Source organism: Eutrigla gurnardus, assembly GCF_963514095.1.
Source record: "Eutrigla gurnardus genome assembly, chromosome: 15".
Taxonomy (NCBI): Eukaryota; Metazoa; Chordata; class Actinopteri; order Perciformes; family Triglidae; genus Eutrigla; species Eutrigla gurnardus.
The window spans coordinates 2,458,707-2,477,746 of record NC_139938.1 but is presented as its reverse complement, the minus strand read 5'-3'; the positions used below and the strand labels follow the sequence as shown (position 1 = coordinate 2,477,746).

Here is a 19,040-nt window from a genome sequence, read left to right as displayed (position 1 = left end):
AGCCAATCAGAGAAGACTCCATTGGCCCTTTTAACCAATCACATCACAATCGGACGCGTTCACATTATCCGGTTCCACAGTTTCCTGGCGGGATATTTTTAAACCCCTTTCATAATTCGATAACGTAATATTAGGATATGGATTGCTTTATATGTGCTGTGTGTTGCATTATACAAATCTCCAACCGCCGCATGTGAAGGCATGAATCACATAATCGTGTCCATTTCCCTCCTTATGTTTAATACACGAATACATGTTTATAGTATATTAATATTCTTTAAAAAGAGCATCATGGCAAGACTATACACAAAATGTACTATTCCATGAATGTATTAAAGCAGGACAGCTGGAGTGATGATGATCAATTTTAATAGCACTTCAGAAAACTCACTGCACCGTTCAAGAAATGTAATAAAAATTAAAGGATACTATAAATATTACAATTAATAGTATATAGGTCTTAGTGTTATTAATATCAAAAATACTAACCCTCTCACAAGCATATCACGTTAAATAAGCACATCTCTTTACACAACTCTAAATATCATAAACTATATTTGAAACCTCAGTATATTATTGTATGCCTTGCAAGCTATAGACTGACGAAACACTGAGCAACATATTCAGGAAGTTGCAGTTGCTATTTGACCTACATTATGTCCGCATTTTATTCTGAAGGAGAAAAAAGCTAGAAAGACCGGATGTGACCCTCTTAGGCTCGTTGCTAATGCTAATGGACCGGAACGGTAAAGCAGCACTCCGAAGATGGCCGGGGTGTTTGAGGTGGAGGTTGATGGTGTAGAGCACGACCATGGGCTGCCGCATCACGATGAACCGCACCAGGTGAGAGTCATGTTTCACAGCGAGGCGGCAGATATAACATGGAGGTGAATTCATACTGGAGATCTAGCTCGCTGCCAGCTCGGAACTCATTGATAATGTTACTCACGGTCTGAACTAGCATAAGCAGCTAGCTGCTGTTTAGCGATCTGCTTACCAAGCAGAGGCATGGGGTCTAGATAAATGCGCCTTCTACGTAAATGATCGTTCGACAGAACCGCTGTGTTAGCGAGAAACGCCCTGCTTTCTCTATGCTAAGCTAGCCAGCCGGCTAACATCCAAATCATGAAACCGAGTTGCTTTCCTTTGGTCACGGTAGCGCAGTCGCTGTTTAAAAATAGAGCTAGCATTTATTACAGGGTTCCGTTCGCACCCTTGATTCCAGAGCTACGTTCAACAATTACCTCAACAAATGAAGCTAATGTGGCTGACCGGGTTAAAGGTCACGTATTGCCTTTTCTGTGCAAAGGGCCAAGAGGCGTCTCACTTGTGTCAAGACAGGGGAAGCAACCAAACCACTTCCTGTGCGATTTCAATCTTCTGGTCGCCACACCTGGATGTCAAACATCGGAGCAGGAGCTCACAGCATGACACCACAGAGTTAAAAGCTGACAGTTCGCTGTGTTGGTTACTAGCATCCCAACAGGCTGACAACATGCCCATTAGTGTTTGTTTCACTGGTGATTATAGGGTTTGTGGTTTGATTGGAAATCTATCATTAGGGCACTTAATGTACCTTGGTGGCCTGTTTTTTTTGTTTTGTTTTTGCCTCTTATTATATAAAGTGGTTAAGGAGCATACAAGTAATCAAAAATGTATTCATTTTGCGAATGAAACATGTTTTAATCAAACATGGAAATGTTTTTGCATAGTTAGTGTGATTTCAGCAAAAAAAGAGATTGTGAACCTATAGTTGGATACTTGTTAGGCAGCCTGCGTGAGCCTTCTTTGGCAGATAGGAAGCTGTAGTAATACGAGTAAGTTGCATCAGTTACTGCCTTCAGCCGTTAATTTCAGCCATGTTAAAGTAGCTAAACTAGCCCAACAGCTTGTGAGGGAGTGTGACTGCTAACCACACAGTTTGAATAACTTAGCTCTTGGTAAAGACATTTAGGAGCCGGGTGTCTTTCACCCAGCTTTAACAGGCATGCATTTTGTATCCCTGTACAGAAGTTCAATGTTTGAATTCAAGTAGTTGTTTTATCTGCTCTCTAACTGGTATGCAATGTTAGTACTGAGATTAAGACAACTGGGTGATAGGTGATGTTCAACGCAGTGGTTTGATGATATAATATTGTTTTTATGTCCAAATTTGGTTTGTACGGTGCTCTAAGGCACACTGCAGAAGCAGTCATTTTCCACAACCGGTTTTGTTATCCGTTTGTTCAGCTGCTTATTTAATACTGTCATTATTTTCTCTTTTTCCTTTTTTTAGTTTGATGCGTCCAAACTCTCACCAGAAGAGAAGTGGAGGTTTGTATATTTGCCAGACTTTTAATGGATCATTTATTTATTTTAACATATTAAACTATGATTATGTAATCAGTTTTATAACTCAAAGGCACAGAAAATAACTATATAAGATGAGATAAGATAATCCTTAATCCGTCCCACAGTGGGGACATTTGCAGGGTTACAGCAGCAAAGATGATAGTGCAAATAACAAAGCAATACAAAATACAATAAAACAAATGCAAAAATAATGGACTATGTACAATTGTGTGAGTGCGAGTGTGAGAGAGCGAGAGCAGTGCTGATTGTATGATATATCCTTATCAAGAACTCTTAGATTACACAGGGAGTTGCTTTCCACCCACTTCTGACAAATGAAAAAAATATCAGAAAATACTGTGAGCTGGAGGGTTGGCTAGTCTCAGTATACAGGTTACCATTATTGCCCTAGAGCTGACCATTTTTAAGGGCGTGCCTTTCATGCATTGTTGTGTATGGGCTCCTAGCTGCGTAACATTAGTTGCATTACATTAGTTAACATTTTTTTTCCTCCACAGAGTGGAGCATGCAAGAATGCATGCCAAACACAAAGGTCACGAGGCCATGCACGCAGAGATGGTGCTGATCCTCATAGTCACCCTCGTCGTCGCCCAGCTGTTCCTTGTGCAGTGGAAACAGAGACATGCAAAGTCATACAATGTAAGACACACAAGCCGCATGTTTGAAGCTCTGTATGCAAAGTTTGGAAGGGAACACTTAAAAGTGTGTGTGGTTTGGATTCAGCCCCAATTTACCTCTGAGCTAAGGGTGTGTGTATTTGCAGAGATGGAGAATTAGAGAGAATGTGTAGAGAGATTCAGAGAGATAAATACATGTTTCCTCATAAAGGATGAATGGCATTTGTTTTTTAATTCATCTGAATTATTAAGCACAGTTTCTAAATAAAAATAACTCTTTGTGTTTCCCCAATTAAAAAGAAGGAATCTAACCATTTGGCAGTATCTCTGTGCTCCACAAGATGGCACTGTGGAGTCCACCAATGGGCCCCAGCCTGGTGGTTGAGGACTGCTCTTCTAATATGTACACTCTGCTGTCTTGTAGCTGGTGACTCTGTTCCAGATGTGGGTAGTTCCTCTCTACTTTACCACCAAACTTCACTGGTGGAGGTTCCTGACCACATGGTTTATCTTCTCTGTCATCACAGCGTACATCTCCTTCCGTGCCACCCGCAAGCCACTGGCCTGCACCACACCGAGGTATAACAGTCATGTACCTGGATCAAAGCCTGAAAATGGAGGTCTGCCTCACATACTCTAACACATTCCTCTTCTTTGATGACTGTAGGTTGGTGTATAAGTGGTTCCTCCTCCTCTACAAGATCAGCTATGCCACGGGAATAATTGGCTATAGTGTCGTCATGTTTACACTTTTTGGTATAAACCTAATATTCAGGTATGTATTGTCGGTTCCATATCATTTCAGTTGTGCTAAATGAAGCATAAGTAAACATTTAGGTGGATATTTACTTGCACTATTGAAAATGAGACCATTCAAACTGCTGGCTGCTGTTGTCAGTAGTAGTCATCGTTTCCAGCATGTCATTTGAGGATGTGTAAAGTTCAGTTTCCTCTTGGTCTCTGTCCCACGTGTGTATTACTTAGCTGCCATTAGATGGTGTGGTTTTACCTTTTGATCATCACTTCTACATCCACCAGTCATCTGAATTCCTAATTGATGGGTGCTTTACTCTTCAGTTCTTTATTTGACATCTTTTATAAGCTGGCTCTGTGGTTGGTTGTCTTTTGAAGCACTAGCTGTATCCAGCACATACCAGAATGTGACTGCCTTAATCAAGAAAAAGAGCAAATAATAACACTTTAAATGCCTGCTCCGCGGTGTTTTCAATCCATAACTGACCTCAGGTGTATGTGTTTTTTTTTTTTTATTATTTTTTTTTTATTCTTTTTATTGCCAAGTGCACATTGGATAGAATACATGTCTCTCACAAAGCAATCATAGTTTTATATGTTTTTTGTGATATACAGAAAAACAAAACAAAACAATAACACGGCAGCATCATCAAACATAAATAGATTGGATATCTCAGGTGTATGTGTTAAAGATAAACTCATGTTGTATGAGAAGTAAAGCAAACATCATGTGATAAGTTGATACTCGCATCATCACTGTATGATTGTATCGTTGGTTATGGCATAAAACCATACGTAGTTATCAAAGACACTTCCCCATAGACGAGGAAAATGACGAATGTCTCTTTTTCAGTGTTCCTAGTCAGAAAAAATGAGAACGAGCTTTTTATATTTTCTGTGTATCAACAGGAATGGGAAGTTGCTAAATTAAGCCAAATTTAAAATTAGCATATTCCTAGTCCACTCGTGAAAACCTCTGAGTGAACAAGGGTCTGTTTACAGCTTAAAAAAATAGTGAGCAGTCATACATTTCTTGACAAAGAACCTCTAACTAGATCTATTATGGTTACATTAGTTTAGCAAAGTTGCAAATGTTACATTGGCATAATTTTTCACAGTTGTAAATTCAAAACGGGGACATTTTTCTCATCATAGTCGATGTTTCAGTGTGCTGCAGGATTGTCTACCTCAAGAACTTTTGTGTGCTATCGGACAGTCCAACAACTTCCCACTTCCTCCCGAGAACTGCCGCCTCACTTGAAATACTCTTGGTTTCTGGAAAGACTGATAATCAAAACAGATTTTTTGCAGCTTCTGTCTGCACATACAAATATGTAAAATGGTGTTGTGGTTTTTTTTTAAATGTCAACATAGAATAATTTAAAACAAATGAATACATTTTTGCTGTACATTGGAAAAGGGACACATCTGTTCCCTCACCTAAATAAAAGTACCCGAGCAATGATTCCCATACAGTGCCTTCTCTGTCCAGAATAAAGCCGGAGGATGCCATGGACTTTGGCGTGTCACTACTGTTCTACGGTCTGTACTACGGCGTCCTGGGGAGGGACTTTGCAGAGATGTGTGCAGACTTCATGGCTTCAACTGTTGGAGTAAGTAGACACTTTGTTTTTTTGGAGGCAATTACTGTTGGTTTACATGTCGTCTGTTATATCTCTGTTCTTTTCTTTTTGTTAGTATTACAGTGCATCTGGCATGCCAACCAAGCACCTCTCTGACAACATCTGTGCTGTGTGCGGTCAGCCCATCCTCGTAGATGTCAGTGAAGAGGGCATTATTGAGAACACCTACAGATTATCCTGCAACCATGTGTATCCTTCCATGTGACATAGACATATTTCCATGCTACTATCTCTTTTTATCAGTGATGGAGAAGTGGAGTTGAGTGATGGAATATGTCACGTCTATAAAAGATGCAGCAGTCATCATAGTTGCAGGTTTGTGTTGGAACAGTGTTGTTTACTTAATTAGCTGCCCAAAGGGGAATTGGCAGAGTTATCTAACTTGACATTTATGTCAGACTGTTGATGTTATGACAGGCTGTTCGTCTGAATTTGTTTTACTTCCCCATGATTATCTGCCGTGCTTGTCCACTCTAAATAACATAACTTTTTACAAATTGGTAGAGAATTTCATGCTTTGAGTAATAATTATAGAGCCCCAATCATAAATCAGTAGGCAGATATTATTGCCTTATATTGGTTTATTAACTTGATGACTAATTTGCGATATTTGAGTAATTAATAATACAAATTGATGTTCAGTATTTGCTGTTATCTGACCCCGAACCCTTACTGTCAAATTTGATGATTATTGCATCTGCAAAATATGGCAGAACTTCTTTGGGGCATCTTCAACAACTACTGTATTACTACTGTAATAGAGTTAAAAACAAATCTTGGCCAATATATTGTTGATGTCTTTTTTTTTTCCATCCTCAAATGTGAACATAGCCCAGCAATCGTAATTATGAGAGGTGAATTTCATATCAAATCCTGTTTACTTCATACTATAAAATACTATACAAAAAAACATTACACGGTACTAATATTTCTGTTAACATATTAGTGTTGATCAAACAAGTTGATGCACAATGGCTACAAATGTAATAAGTTTTCAGATTTCAACTGCTGCCAGAGGTTCACTTTCCAAAGTAAGGCCATTATGAGCCGATGTTTGCCTCTTGTACAACAACGTTGAGCCTTAACTCCACATCCAGGTTCCATGAGTTCTGCATAAGAGGATGGTGCATCGTTGGAAAGAAGCAGATGTGTCCGTACTGCAAAGAAAAGGTGGACCTGAAGAGGATGTTCAGTAACCCGTATCCTTTTTTCTGTCCTACATGTGAGATATACACGTTTGTATTTCTGTGCTGCATTGTTTCAATGTTTAGGTTTTTGAATATCATCGTGATTCTTGAGTTAATCACCGTCATTTTAGAGATCATGTAGGTCGAAACCTAAAGTGGACATTATTATGGATAATTACGCTCAGAACGCTTAGTCATGCTGAGTCACTGGAGGAGAAATGTCTTTCTTGTAACACAAGGGAAGTTCTGCCAGCAAAGTTTAGGTAAAATTTTCAGACAGGTTTTTGGAATGAGATATGAAAAGTTTATGGCTTGTATACCAAGTTCCTGTTCCTCTTTTGTAGTTCAGAGTTTACACTTCAGAAAACAGTAAACCTCTGTACCGTACAGCGCCTAAAGAAAGTCATCATACCCTTTAAAAATAGTCACTTTTATGGTCTTACAGCCTGAAATGATAATGCATAAAATCCATAATTACACATTTTGCCTTACAACATTCAAGAAAAATAATTCAAAAGGTGGAGGTCAATTAACTTGGTGTGTGACCTGGAAGATGATTGATTATACCTGAGATTGTTTAGAATTGTTATTCTGAAGTTCACTTTTCTAGTTTTTTTATGTTTTATACATTTTCAGAAATTTTGATTTCATTTGAATGTTGTAAGGCAAAATGTGTAAATCAAGCTGGAAACATGACATTTATCATGTTTCTGGCTGTAAGACCGTGACAAAAAGACAAAGAAGTGACTATTTCAAGAGTATAATGACCTTCAGGCAACGTGGATATAAAGCCCAGAGGCTGAAAGAGGTTTCTATCTCCTCTCAGTCGTGTGGTGTATGTTAAGGCTTCATATTGTGACTCATTTATTAATCAGTTTTGATTGCTGTCGACGGATTTATTTGATTTTCCTTAACCCATTTTGTTTTAGCTGGGAGAGGCCACATGTCATGTATGGACAACTTTTAGACTGGCTTCGGTACTTGGTGGCCTGGCAGCCGGTTATCATTGGATTTGTGCAAGGCATCAACTACGTCCTGGGTCTGGAGTGACATGTGACTGTCACAAAATGGACATACACACCATATGGAGATGATATGCACTGGCTCAAAAGACTGAGGGCCTAACATTGAACTAAAACACCAATAAAAAGTGTCTATACTTTTTGTATATATTTATAGGCACATATCTGTATTTACAGTTTATTTGAATTTTATTGGTAATCAGAATTTGGATGTCTGTGTCAATTTCCCCTGGATCTGCTTCACACAGCGTCACACCTTGATAATTGGTTTGTGCATCTTATGGCCTAGTAAAGCGGTTCTAAAAATCATTAGAGAGGTGCTTTTTACTAATTTATGTCTTAAGTGTTTGTGAATTCTTAGTTAAAGGATCATGCTGGAGTTTCTAATGGCTAGCACACATGATTAATAAAGATGGAAAGGAAATCAAGCTGATTGGTCACACAGATTAAGTTATTTATGTACGTATGGCCGCCACTGGTTTCATGTCCTAAGTTCAGCCAGTCATGCGTCATGTGACGGGAAGCATTGTCATCATTTGGGGGGGAGGGGGGGTTAAACGGAGGAATCCTCATACAGTAGTCAAATGAAAACACAGGATTTCAAAATGTCAGTGTATACAGACACTCATCCATACCAACGGGAAAAACATATGAACTTTGAGCCTTTGTCCAATATCTAACATTTGGAGGATGTGGAGGGGAGGAATAGCATTTTTTACCAAACAAGGTCACCTAAAGTAGAAGAAGACACTTCCTCTCTTTGGTTGTATGTTGAAAGTTGTTGTTTGGAGGAACCAGCTGTTTTCTTTGGAACTACTTTCTACTAAAGAAATAGTACCTGTAAAACTGTTGACCGTGTGTTCTGTGGATTATGCAAAAGTGACATTTTTAAAACTAAATTGACTCCAGCTCTGCTGTATTCTGGTGGAGGCAGAAATCTCAGGGATGGATATCCCAAACCAGGTCGACTAAAACCCAAACTATCTGCATTGGCTAAATACCACCGGAAGTAAGTGAGAAAATATTGAAATTGGATCTACTAGGAAGCCCAGATGAAATCTATACCACCAGTAATGAACTCCACAAAAATCACCCCCTGATCAAACTAAATGATTTATGACAAATGACAAAATATTATAGGATGATCCTTTAACTAAGTAAGAGTCTTAGTTTCATGTGATCTGTGTGTTTTCTACTCTAGGATGGAAGGTGGTTGGTTTCTGCAGGTACTGGTCACAGTGCAGACCAGACCAGCTCTCTGATCTTCCTTCCAACTCACACAGTAAAGGGACTGTACGACAAAGCTAACATGATCATTGTTTTGTCCTCGATGTTCGGATCAAGATCAGTCAATAAATGTCGCCGGGTTTGGATCCTCTGTAGATATCTTTTATATCAACATTTAAAGTTATTGTCCTCTGGAGGAAATTATGCACTGCTAATAAAAATGAAAGGAAAACGTAATCGTCACAGTTGAACACCAAGTCACATGGTGTCAATGTGTGGTAGCAAGGGATTGTGAATCACTTTGAGCTGCTTTGGTGCAAATGAAAGTGGTAACAGCTGGAATGGAGAGGAGAAGCAAGACAAGCACCAACAAGGCTCTGGCTTCTGCTAGTGTCCTGCAGACCAATCGGGTTCACATGTATAGCCTGGCACATGTATACGTGAGGTCACAAGACGGTTTGCTGTGTCTCCCACCACAGTCTCAAGAGAACAGAGGACATACCAGGAGACGGGCCAGTACACAAGGAGAGCTGGACAGGACCAGACAAACTACCAGAAACGGACTCCATGAGGGGGCGATGGCCTGATGTCCTCTAGTGGGACCTGGTCTCACAGCCCAGCACGACAGTTCAATTACCAGAGAACACCAGAATTGTCAGGTCCGCCATGTTCTCTTCACAGATGAGAGCAGATTCACACTGAGCACATGTGAGAGGCGTGGAGAACGTTATGCTGCCTGTGACATCATCCAGCATGACCAGTTGGGTGGTGAGTCAGTGATGGTCTGGGGAGACAAATCCTTGGAGGGTCACACAGGCCTCCCTGGGTTCCTCCTGGTGCGTTGGTCCCTGGGTTCCTCCTGGTGCGGTGGGCCCTGGTTCCTCCTGGTAAGGTGGGCCCTGGTTCCTCCTGGTGCGGTGGATCCTGGTTTCCTCCTGGTGCGGTGGATCCTGGGTTCCTCCTGGTGCGGTGGGTCCTGGGTTCCTCCTGGTGCGGTGGGTCCAGGGTTCCTCCTGGTGCGGTGGATCCTGGGTTCCTCCTGGTGCGGTGGACCCTGGGTTCCTCCTGGTGCGGTGGGCCCTGGTTCCTCCTGGTAAGGTGGGCCCTGGTTCCTCCTGGTGCGGTGGATCCTGGGTTCCTCCTGGTGCGGTGGATCCTGGGTTCCTCCTGGTGCGGTGGGCCCTGGGTTCCTCCTGGTGCGGTGGGTCCTGGGTTCCTCCTGGTGCGGTGGATCCTGGGTTCCTCCTGGTGCGGTGGGCCCTGGGTTCCTCCTGCCGGTTGGGGTCCCTGTTAAACTGACCTAAATCCACCTGAGCACCTATGGGATGTTATGTATCGGTGGATCTGACCCGGCTAAGTACCACTACGGAGTCTCCAGAACCTCATTGATGCCCTGATCCAGGTCTGGGAGGAGAACCCCCAGCACACCATCCCCTGACTCATCAGAAGCATGCCCAGACTTGGGACATGCTCCTGATGATTTATATTACTTTCCCTCAGTGATGATTTTGGTTTCCATTGACCATGACGTCTTTCTGTTCTCAAGAAATGACACAATGAAAATCAGGAAATATTTTCATCTTGAATCATTCCTTCATCAAGATTCATGATGAAGGAATCACGTATGATCTGAATTTGGAGCAGTGTATTTTTTTTTTAACACTATTGTAATCAATATTAAATCACAAGACCGAGCAGTGAATTAGTCAGCATGCTTGTTTTAGGTAACCAGTGTGTCAACAAACATGTATGGGCTAATCTCTGAGGAAATCCCCACGTACAGTATGTCCACGCATTGTGCGTGAGTGGGCGTAGGGAAGTGAGTCTGCATATAACCCCAGACAGCAGTCAACAGCCGATAGCGCTCACTGGAGGAGTCACAATGAAGCCAACATCCATTATCAAAGGTAATAAAACCTAATTATACCAACATCAGTCATTTTTTTACTCTATTGTGGCATGGGATGTGAATATATTGTATCCCTGCATCAGCTTTGGGATATCTGTGTCTGCTGATGGCAGATGGATTTCCAGGTAGAGTATATTTTGTGAGTGACAATGTTTTCCTCTTACGCAGGTATGTCTGGGTGCTAACCTCAATTTGTGCTTCAGTTTCTCAGGATGAGTCTCCAAAGATCATCGGACGAGAGCACCTCATGAAAAGAGCTCATCTAGGTAACGCTTTGACCGACATGTGAATCAATTATTGGGTTTTTATGAAGCTGTTTTTAAGGGGTTCTGTACATATATTGAAGCTTGTGTGATGAGCCTGCATGTATTCTGTCCTACAGGTGAGCAAATCTTTCTCTACTGTGAAGCATCTGCAAACTGTACAGACGTGACTCTCATCTACTGGCTGGTCAACGGCGCTTTCCCTGAAGACCTGGACAGCAGAGACCGAATAGTGGAGGGGGACGAGTGAGTATTAACTTAATGCACCTTACCAGAGCATCCCGTTTTAGCCATTTAAGTGCAACTACCAACATGAAGCATGACACCGTAACTACCGACTTGTTTTAGAACCACTTTCGACGGCGGTATTATCCTACAGAGGAGTTTGCAGTTGAAGAAAGTCACGCCGGAGGACTTCAAATCCACCTTCACCTGTGTCGTGACAAATGCAGCTGGAAGGACCCAAAAGAACATATTATTAACAGCAAGACAAAGACGGACAAATGCCTGAATGTCACAGACTTATAAAGCAGGACAACTCTGAGCCATGTTTCACTTGCACACTAATATTTAACAAATGTATCTGTGAATGTACTATTCTGTGTTACACCGTTGGGTGGGTCTGATCCTCTGGAAGGAATAACTTAACATGAAACCAAACAGAAACTGTGTGTTATTACCCTCTCCTGATATAAATGTGTTTCTGCATTTTGAGAATGATTGTTGAAAGGAAACACATTTTCCGGAGTGCACACTAAATGAGTCATTCAGATGTCTCTGCCACACAACGCTTCCACCTACTGACTGCAGGATATAGAATAATGTAACAGTTAAATGCTAAGCTACTTGATGTGTTTGTATCATTTCAGTGTCTGGTTGCTGATACGCCCTTTTAAATGTCTATACTTTTGAACAATATTAAAATATACCTCATAATGAGACAATAATGAGAGTCGAATCGTTCATTCTTTCACAAACTCAGGTGTGCTGATGGAAGCCTGTGGCAGCTTCCTTTGAGATTTATTGTTGCTTGTACCACTTATTTCAAACCCCCCCATGGTTATGAGATACTGAGATATTAACTCTTCAAGGTGAGTACTGCATTAGATACCAAAACTTAAATGCAAACAGCCAACAAACAATTAATGTAAAACTTTGTATGTGTACATATTTAAGAATATAAACTATCACATTAAGGTGCACGGCAAATCATATTGCTTGTGTTAGTGTTACTAGTGCAGTTAAAAACAAGAATTTTAAGACCAAGTCATATCAAACATATGCTGGCAACACAAGCAACAATTAATAATGTCCATCAAAAATACTTCATAAAAAATGTACTCCAAAAATAAGCACCCTTATCTTCAGCTTCTTTAAATTGACATTTATGCACATTAATTAAGCATTTCCAAAACTCAAATTAGCATATTAGTGCATAAGCATGCTTCTCCAGCAGGGCGGGCGCACGTCTCAAACGGTTTGCCTACTACTGCAATTGATAATTATTCTGTATCATAATTAATTTTGCGCATCGATTTGTGTTTAAAGAGTCACTTCGAGTGGATGCTGCCTTTCAGGCGAACGCCCAGTTCTTCCATGCAGCGCTGCAAGTTGCTATTCCTGCCAGGATGCCGATTTTCTTTTATCTTCTTGCCGATGAAGGCGGCAGCATCTTCAATGACTGTTGGCCAGTCATCGGACGATGTGAAGAACGGCTGGACAAGTTCCAGGTTGGTCTTGAGACCCATTCCAAGCAGGAAACGCAGGAAAATATCCAGTCTGCCGTCGTCGCACTGCAGGCTTCTGTTCACGGCGCTCTTGTACAAATCTATCGCCTTGTGCGCCTTGAATATCCCCATGACCCTGACTTTCAGATGCTGCTCAAAAACGTTCTTCCCCTGGGTCGTAAACGAGAGGAACACATAAAGGGCAGCCAGGTACTCCTGCACGGTGGGGTGGATGAAGCTGAGGACTTTCTCCTGAAACAAGACATACGGCTTTGTGACGTATTGTGTGCACAGGCCGCTGTTAATCACCGCCTCCTCGGCTTCGATTCCAACCTCTTTCCAGTCGGACTTGGTGATCTTGAACTGGCCTTGTTCCTGCATGCTGAAGGCCAACTTTCCAAGTTTCATGAGGAAGTCTCTCTCTTTATCGGAGCTATGCTGTGGAGCTCTAAATCCGCGGAGCTGCCGTGTGAGCGCGAGCAGCAGCTTTGTGTACATGTAGGTGATGCTCCTGGGCAGCTCCGCCTGCGGCCCCTGTTCCCTGAGTGCCAGCTGGTACTCGGCGGCCACCAGTGAGCAGAACAACGGCAGGTGGCACATGATGCGGAGGGTTTTGGAGGAGTCGATGTACGCAATCACTCGAGCTGCTTGATCCGGGTCCTTGAATCTCTTCTGAAAGTACTCGTTCTTCTGAGGGTCGCTGAAACCCTGCACGTCTACCTCATTGTAATGCGTATCCCAAGGAACACAGCGCTTGACCTGCGGCCGGGACAACACCATGAACAGGCCGCGGTAGAGCAGCCGCGCTCTGAGGAGGTTGACCACGATGACGTTCAGGCTGCTGGGATCCGTGTGGTCGCTGAGAAGCGGTGTGTTTTGGAAGTCGAGATTCCCGTTGTACTCATCAAGACCGTCAAAGATGAACATGATTTTGCAGTCCTCGCTTCTATAGTCTTCATCCCTCAGTTTTTTGGTTTCTGGGTAGAACGTTTGTAATATTTCCAACAGGGAGACTTTAGAATCCTCAAACTGTTTGAGTTCCCTGAACGGCAAAGGGAACAGGAAGGACACGTGTTGGTGGGACCGCCCTTCTATCCAATCGAGGATTAACCTTCGGACCGCCATGGACTTCCCCGACCCAGCCACTCCTGTGATCAGCATGAACTTTAGGTTTGAGCCCTCCAGCCTTTCAGTGCTCAAAATTTCCTTAGTAGAAAGCAGTCTCCCTGCTTCCCGGTTGCTGTCCAGCTTTTGTATGGTCATGACCTCGTGTTCAATATTTGGGCCGTTATCACATGTTGAGGTTATGTGGAGATCAGTAAAGACTTCTTCAAAGGGCCTCTTCTCTCCCTGCATGGCCGAATCCTCACATACTTCGCTGTATGTCCTCTTCAGAGTCTCACACAAATCATGACGTACTTCATCTGAAAAAAGAAAAAAGAAAGCATCTCAATATGTAAGATTCTCTCATTTCCTGCAAACTGAAGGTGAACTGGGGGAAGCATTAATTAAATTGCACTTTGACTATTATTTCCTTTGCCTTTTGAAAAATCTATTATACATAAACCCTTTCTTAAGATTAAATAAACCAAAGTAAACAATGAAAAGACATTCAGAGACACAGGAGCCTACGTACTTCTGATGCACAAATTCTGGAGATAATCAATCATCTTCTTTTGCCGGATTTCCTCAAGAACGGTTTTGGTGATCTGCAGAGAAACCTCCAGGTTGAAACACTCGAGCAACCGGTCCACGAGGTCCACCAAGTCCATGCCTTGGGGAGGAGTGTTGAATGACTGCGGGTGACGCTTCCACAGAATCATCTTGAATCTCTTAACGTCGTCCTCAGACAGCTTCCCAAGGGTTTCAGAAATAGCCTAATTCCAAAGGAAGGATTCAATGCAATGCTGCAGATTTCAACTAGATTAAGTTTTTTTTTTAATCCATCAAGACAAAAGGGAAACACAAACTCACCGTGAAAGTGAATTTCACTGTCAAGGAAGGATGCCTCATCTCATTTGGGTCTTGGATTAACTCAGGTGTGTCAGAAGCCTCTAAGTCAGTCTCATCTTTGCATTTATGCCTGGCGAGGCCACAGTGGAGAGATATAAACAGATTTTAGTATGTATTAGCATGTGTGAGCGTGTAAGTGCCATGACATGGGTGTATTTCTTACTTGGGGATTATTTTTTCACAGTCGTCACTATCCAAGGAGTAGCAGCTAGAGTATGAACCTGCTCTGTTCAGCTGGACCCTGAAACCAGGATGACAAGAGGGCTTAAAACGATGTCCAACGTCGTTTTTCAACATTACAACGGGGTCTATTGAAAGGCACATACTGCCAACATGAATGGACATTTCAGACTGATTTCAAGCTTCAAATACTTTGTTTTGTTTGTACCTCGTAGAGGATCCATCTTCACAATCCATGTTGCTTAAGTTCTCCTCACTTGTCATTGACCCATAACTCAGAGCCGGAGGAAAGGCCTTGTCCACATAATGCCTTGAAAGAAAGGAGAAAAAAGAGAGGCAGTTTGTTCATTTCTTAGTGGCCACATCTTAAACTGAGTGCTCTAAAAGTCCAGTGTGTTTGAAATGAGGACACAGACTTATCTCGGTCGATGGACAAGCATGGACTTATTTTATCCCTTTTTCTTTCCTTCTAATAGGGGAGTTAACAGTTAACATATAGGAACAGATGCAGGCACATACACTGTTAAACAGGTATCCAGATATGTGAAGAGATATATCGATAACTCAATAAACCTGCTTCTGTTTTCTTATACAATCATCAAACGTTGCTGTTACACATAAGTCATATTAGTTTCGCGAGAGAGGGCCCTTAAATGAGATTAAAAGGGCCGTACCAGTGGCTTGTATCCATCGGGCTTGGCCCCAGGTCCAGAGAAGGTCGTCTCTCTGGGATGTAGTAGAGATCGTCGTCGTCTTCGTTCGGCTCATTCTGCCCTCGACCAGACACCGCTTCCCCGACGGAGGAGCTGCCTGACGCGGCCGCCGCCTCCAGTTCCCCGTCGTCCATCGTGTCGGAGTCAGCCACCAAGTAGCATGACGGCACCCTGTCTGCACCTGCGGAAGAAACAAACACGTCAAACACAATATAGCAGTTCTCAAACTCTCTATCAGGATGTATATACGAAACTTCACACCATCTAGAGTATAGATGGTGGGAATTATTATTATTATTATTACGATCAACTGGATTTTATGCTGCGTTTATGATTTAAGCTAACGTTAACTTTGAGTTTGGGGGTGAAACTACGTTCGCGAGGGCTCAAACCAGGAATAAGGCCAGTACGCTTTACACAGAATGATAACATCACTTTCATACTGACATTATCAATTACTTTGATTATTACATAAAACATTGTGGATACTTTACGGCGTATACAAGAATAAAAGTTAACTTACCTCCGTGTGAGTTTCTTCTCCTATCACGTCAGTAGCCAAACTGCCAACGTCTGAGTCTGCTCTCGCCATCTACAGGCCGGGAGGGTGAACAACAGGCATTCTTCCCTATGCATAGCTCAACATCGTGTGTGTGTGTGTGTGTGTGTGTGTGTGTGTGTGTGTGTGTGCGTGTGTGTGTGTGTGTGTGTGTGTGTGTGTGTGTTTTTTCCACTCTCTTCGTCATCCAGATAATTTCATCTCCGACAATAACTGTAAAAACAATTTAAAAAAATCAGAATATCAGTTTGCAGTTGACTTATTGTGCTTTTTTGCTAATAAGTTATAATTAGTAGTTATCGTAGTGATTATATGACTAAAAACAATTTACTTTTAAAATAAGTAATAGCAATCTCCCATTTATTTTTGGTGACGCAACATCCATGTAAGAGCCATGGGGGCATGCTAACCATGAAGGGCCTGTGAGGAGCCTGTAAAACAGGTCCATGTAGCTGCCTGTATTCCACCAATGGGCTGGTGACTACATGTTGGATATGATTGTCCACATTGCACTCAGATCAACAGGAGTGAAAGTTAATTTGGTCATGTAAGGTAGTATTATAAAGTTGACCAATTAACACTTTTATGCACCACAACTTCTGTTTACTGTTTGACAGTAAAACTACTGATCTAAAAAAATATTAATTACAGTACTTTCTCGCCATCTACAGGCCGGGAGTGTAAACAACATACATTCTTCTGTCTATGCAATGCATTATGGACATTGTGTGTACATTTATTTTTTCCACTCTCTTCGTCATCCCATGAACACACAGTTTCATCTCCGATCATAATTGTAAAAGCAGTGAAAAAGAATCAGAGCATCAATTTGAATTGAAGTTATTGTGCTTTTTTGCTAATAATTTATAATAATACAATGAGTATTTATTTTATCGTAGTGATTCTAATAAACATGAAAATGTAATTAAATTTAAAATGATTTTCAAGTAAAATAAATACTCCGTAGAACCGTAGTGTGTGTGTCACTTCTACTCAACAACCCCAGATTTGTTTTTTCAAACATGTGGTCTTCTTCAGTAGCACAAAAGCATTACACAACTTTTTCACTTATGCAGAAGAAAGACCTGTATACAGACTTTGATGTGTAAAAGCGTTCCTTATTTAGTTTTTAATGAGCTAAATGAGAAGGTATTAGCATTTTTGAATATAATTCATTGCAAATGTATTGCATCCCCGACAACACAAATCGTTTCATCTTGATTTATTGCACTGCTGCTACATGGCTGATAATCCATACTGTGAGGGTTTGTGTGCTGGGATGTCCTTCTGGTTGGTATACTGCAAAATGTGATTCATAAAGGTTAAAAACGCATTACAGCTGGTGTTGAATTAGAGCTGTCTATTTGCTTGCATTCCATAATCGTATATATGTATTTTAATTTCCATTTGAAAGTGATCTCCAATGACATTATGGAGTCTCACATAACTCCCTGTCCTGTTTATTTATGATTATTGATCATGTTGAATGTCAGTGTTGGTGCTGCTGCTATATTGGTCCATCTTCCTGCTTATTTCATATCGGCAGTAAATGATTGGTTAGGGGTTACATGCATGCACTTTCTTGTTTTTGTCACTTTATACTGTTTAGTTGCTCTCAGTCTAAAATTGCATTGCAGCCTATTGATCCGATGTGAATACTTATGCTGCTTTTCATCATTTGAGCTGTAGACTAACAATTTGTTTTTCTACTGAATGAAGGAGTGGGTGTACCTAATTTAAAAAAAGATACTAAATTCATCTCTAAAGGAAAACAAAAGCCTATCTAAACGGGAAGTGTGCCAGCTCACCAGTGTCGGAATATGTATTTTTGAACTGTGAGACTGAGTTTAAACGCTGGCCTCGTATTTGCTCAACCAGTGTGTTTGCTGTGAACATCGGAGCCCGAGGCTGTTTACCAACACACGAGGAGCTCCGAGGCGCATGTCAGCCTCCTTGTCTGGTTAGTGACCGCTACACTGCGCTTTGTGTGATGGAGGCGTGAGCAGCGACAAAGGAGGGAACAGTGCAGGTATGAGGGGTGATTAGTGCCCAAAGGCTTGGAGGAGAAGGGACGGACTAATCGGCAGGCTTGCCAGTGTGGTGGATATATTTTGGCTCTAGTTGTATACACATTACCATGTGCATTATGGAGAATAAATCGACCGTTTTTTCTTCCATCGCTTGCAGAAACAAAGTTGAACTTGTCCAAATGCAGAGTAAAACAAAAGGAAATCTATTGAAAATCTATTTTATGACATTCACCAACACAGACCTGAGCCAATCAATGGCTGTAATGTTTCCAGTTTATTCTATCCATAGGTGAGGGATCATGTCTTTTTTATTATAGCCTACCATTAGCTACTCCTACTAGCGTTCCTTTAAGGATGGGGATGGTAAAGGGCCCGTTTCCTAAAGGGCATCAACTCATATACACATATAAACTGTTGTTATACTATAAATGAGCCATTTGCAGCTGTAAGACATGAGATATTTTGTTGTTTTATAGATGGGATCAAGATTTGGACTATCAGGGTTTTTGAGCAAAAGATTCTGAGACTGGTTTAAATTCCAGCAACAAATCTAAAACTGGCAAATGAGTCTACTCTCCTACATTATATCCACACACACACAGATTGGAAATAGACTAAAATACATAAATCAACTGCTGTGCAACGTAAAATTGACCCGAATGTTTGGAAAATTCAACTGTTTCTATGCAAGTGCATCGTTTTTTGTTGTTTTTTTATATTCCAAAATAAACCATTAAATAAGGAATAGCAATGTCACATTTCTCATTATGCATTTACAACAATGAGTTATTCTCAGACAGTTGATGCTGTTAGTTGTGTGTTGAGGGTGTGTCGTTTTAAAGACT

At 41.4% G+C, this 19,040-nt stretch overlaps 3 protein-coding genes across 5 annotated transcripts; 2 read left to right on the top strand and 1 right to left on the bottom strand.

Moving 5' to 3' along the window:
• Positions 1 to 683: 683 nt before the first annotated feature.
• On the top strand, positions 684 to 7,998 carry rnf121 (ring finger protein 121). Its single transcript, XM_084029062.1, has 9 exons — positions 684 to 843; positions 2,276 to 2,313; positions 2,850 to 2,991; positions 3,394 to 3,548; positions 3,637 to 3,744; positions 5,215 to 5,335; positions 5,421 to 5,554; positions 6,463 to 6,564; positions 7,482 to 7,998. Exons 1-9 carry the CDS (start codon positions 766 to 768, stop codon positions 7,600 to 7,602), a joined length of 999 nt encoding a protein of 332 aa, XP_083885188.1. The 5' UTR covers positions 684 to 765; the 3' UTR covers positions 7,603 to 7,998.
• A 1,901-nt stretch (positions 7,999 to 9,899) lies between these two features.
• Positions 9,900 to 11,887, top strand: LOC311025909 (uncharacterized protein). 2 transcript variants are annotated; one of them, XM_084029063.1, is made up of 5 exons: positions 9,900 to 10,708; positions 10,794 to 10,835; positions 10,914 to 10,976; positions 11,093 to 11,219; positions 11,322 to 11,887. In XM_084029063.1, exons 1-5 carry the CDS (start codon positions 10,684 to 10,686, stop codon positions 11,482 to 11,484), a joined length of 420 nt encoding a protein of 139 aa, XP_083885189.1. In that variant the 5' UTR covers positions 9,900 to 10,683; the 3' UTR covers positions 11,485 to 11,887. The 2 variants fall into 2 exon arrangements, with proteins under 2 accessions (XP_083885189.1, XP_083885190.1); XM_084029064.1 differs by lacking the exon at positions 10,794 to 10,835 and having other exon boundaries at positions 9,901 to 10,708; positions 11,322 to 11,885.
• Positions 11,888 to 11,951: 64 nt separating this feature from the next.
• On the bottom strand, positions 11,952 to 16,190 carry nlrc3l1 (NLR family, CARD domain containing 3-like 1). 2 transcript variants are annotated; one of them, XM_084029061.1, is made up of 7 exons: positions 16,130 to 16,190; positions 15,568 to 15,787; positions 15,102 to 15,203; positions 14,877 to 14,954; positions 14,675 to 14,783; positions 14,337 to 14,577; positions 11,952 to 14,124 (listed from the first exon to the last, which is right to left on the bottom strand). In XM_084029061.1, the coding sequence occupies exons 2-7, from the start codon at positions 15,738 to 15,740 to the stop codon at positions 12,524 to 12,526; spliced, it is 2,304 nt and encodes a 767-aa protein (XP_083885187.1). In that variant the 5' UTR covers positions 15,741 to 15,787; positions 16,130 to 16,190; the 3' UTR covers positions 11,952 to 12,523. The 2 variants fall into 2 exon arrangements, with proteins under 2 accessions (XP_083885187.1, XP_083885186.1); XM_084029060.1 differs by lacking the exon at positions 16,130 to 16,190 and having other exon boundaries at positions 15,568 to 16,107.
• Positions 16,191 to 19,040: the final 2,850 nt, after the last annotated feature.

Bases quoted from the DNA above. Each gene is read 5' to 3' on its own strand.
- rnf121 (XM_084029062.1), top strand. From the start codon at position 766: ATGGCCGGGGTGTTTGAGGTGGAGGTTGATGGTGTAGAGCACGACCAT. The intron at 844-2,275 runs GTGAGAGTCATG...TCCTTTTTTTAG, and splicing joins ATCACGATGAACCGCACCAG to TTTGATGCGTCCAAACTCTC. The intron at 2,992-3,393 runs GTAAGACACACA...GCTGTCTTGTAG, and splicing joins GACATGCAAAGTCATACAAT to CTGGTGACTCTGTTCCAGAT.
- LOC311025909 (XM_084029063.1), top strand. From the start codon at position 10,684: ATGAAGCCAACATCCATTATCAAAG. The intron at 10,836-10,913 runs GTAGAGTATATT...TTTGTGCTTCAG, and splicing joins GATGGCAGATGGATTTCCAG to TTTCTCAGGATGAGTCTCCA. The intron at 11,220-11,321 runs GTGAGTATTAAC...GACTTGTTTTAG, and splicing joins CGAATAGTGGAGGGGGACGA to AACCACTTTCGACGGCGGTA.
- nlrc3l1 (XM_084029061.1), bottom strand. From the start codon at position 15,740: ATGGACGACGGGGAACTGGAGGCGGCGGCCGCGTCAGGCAGCTCCTCC. The intron at 14,955-15,101 runs GTACAAACAAAA...TCCTGGTTTCAG, and splicing joins GAAGATGGATCCTCTACGAG to GGTCCAGCTGAACAGAGCAG. The intron at 14,578-14,674 runs GTGAGTTTGTGT...CTTTGGAATTAG, and splicing joins CAGTGAAATTCACTTTCACG to GCTATTTCTGAAACCCTTGG.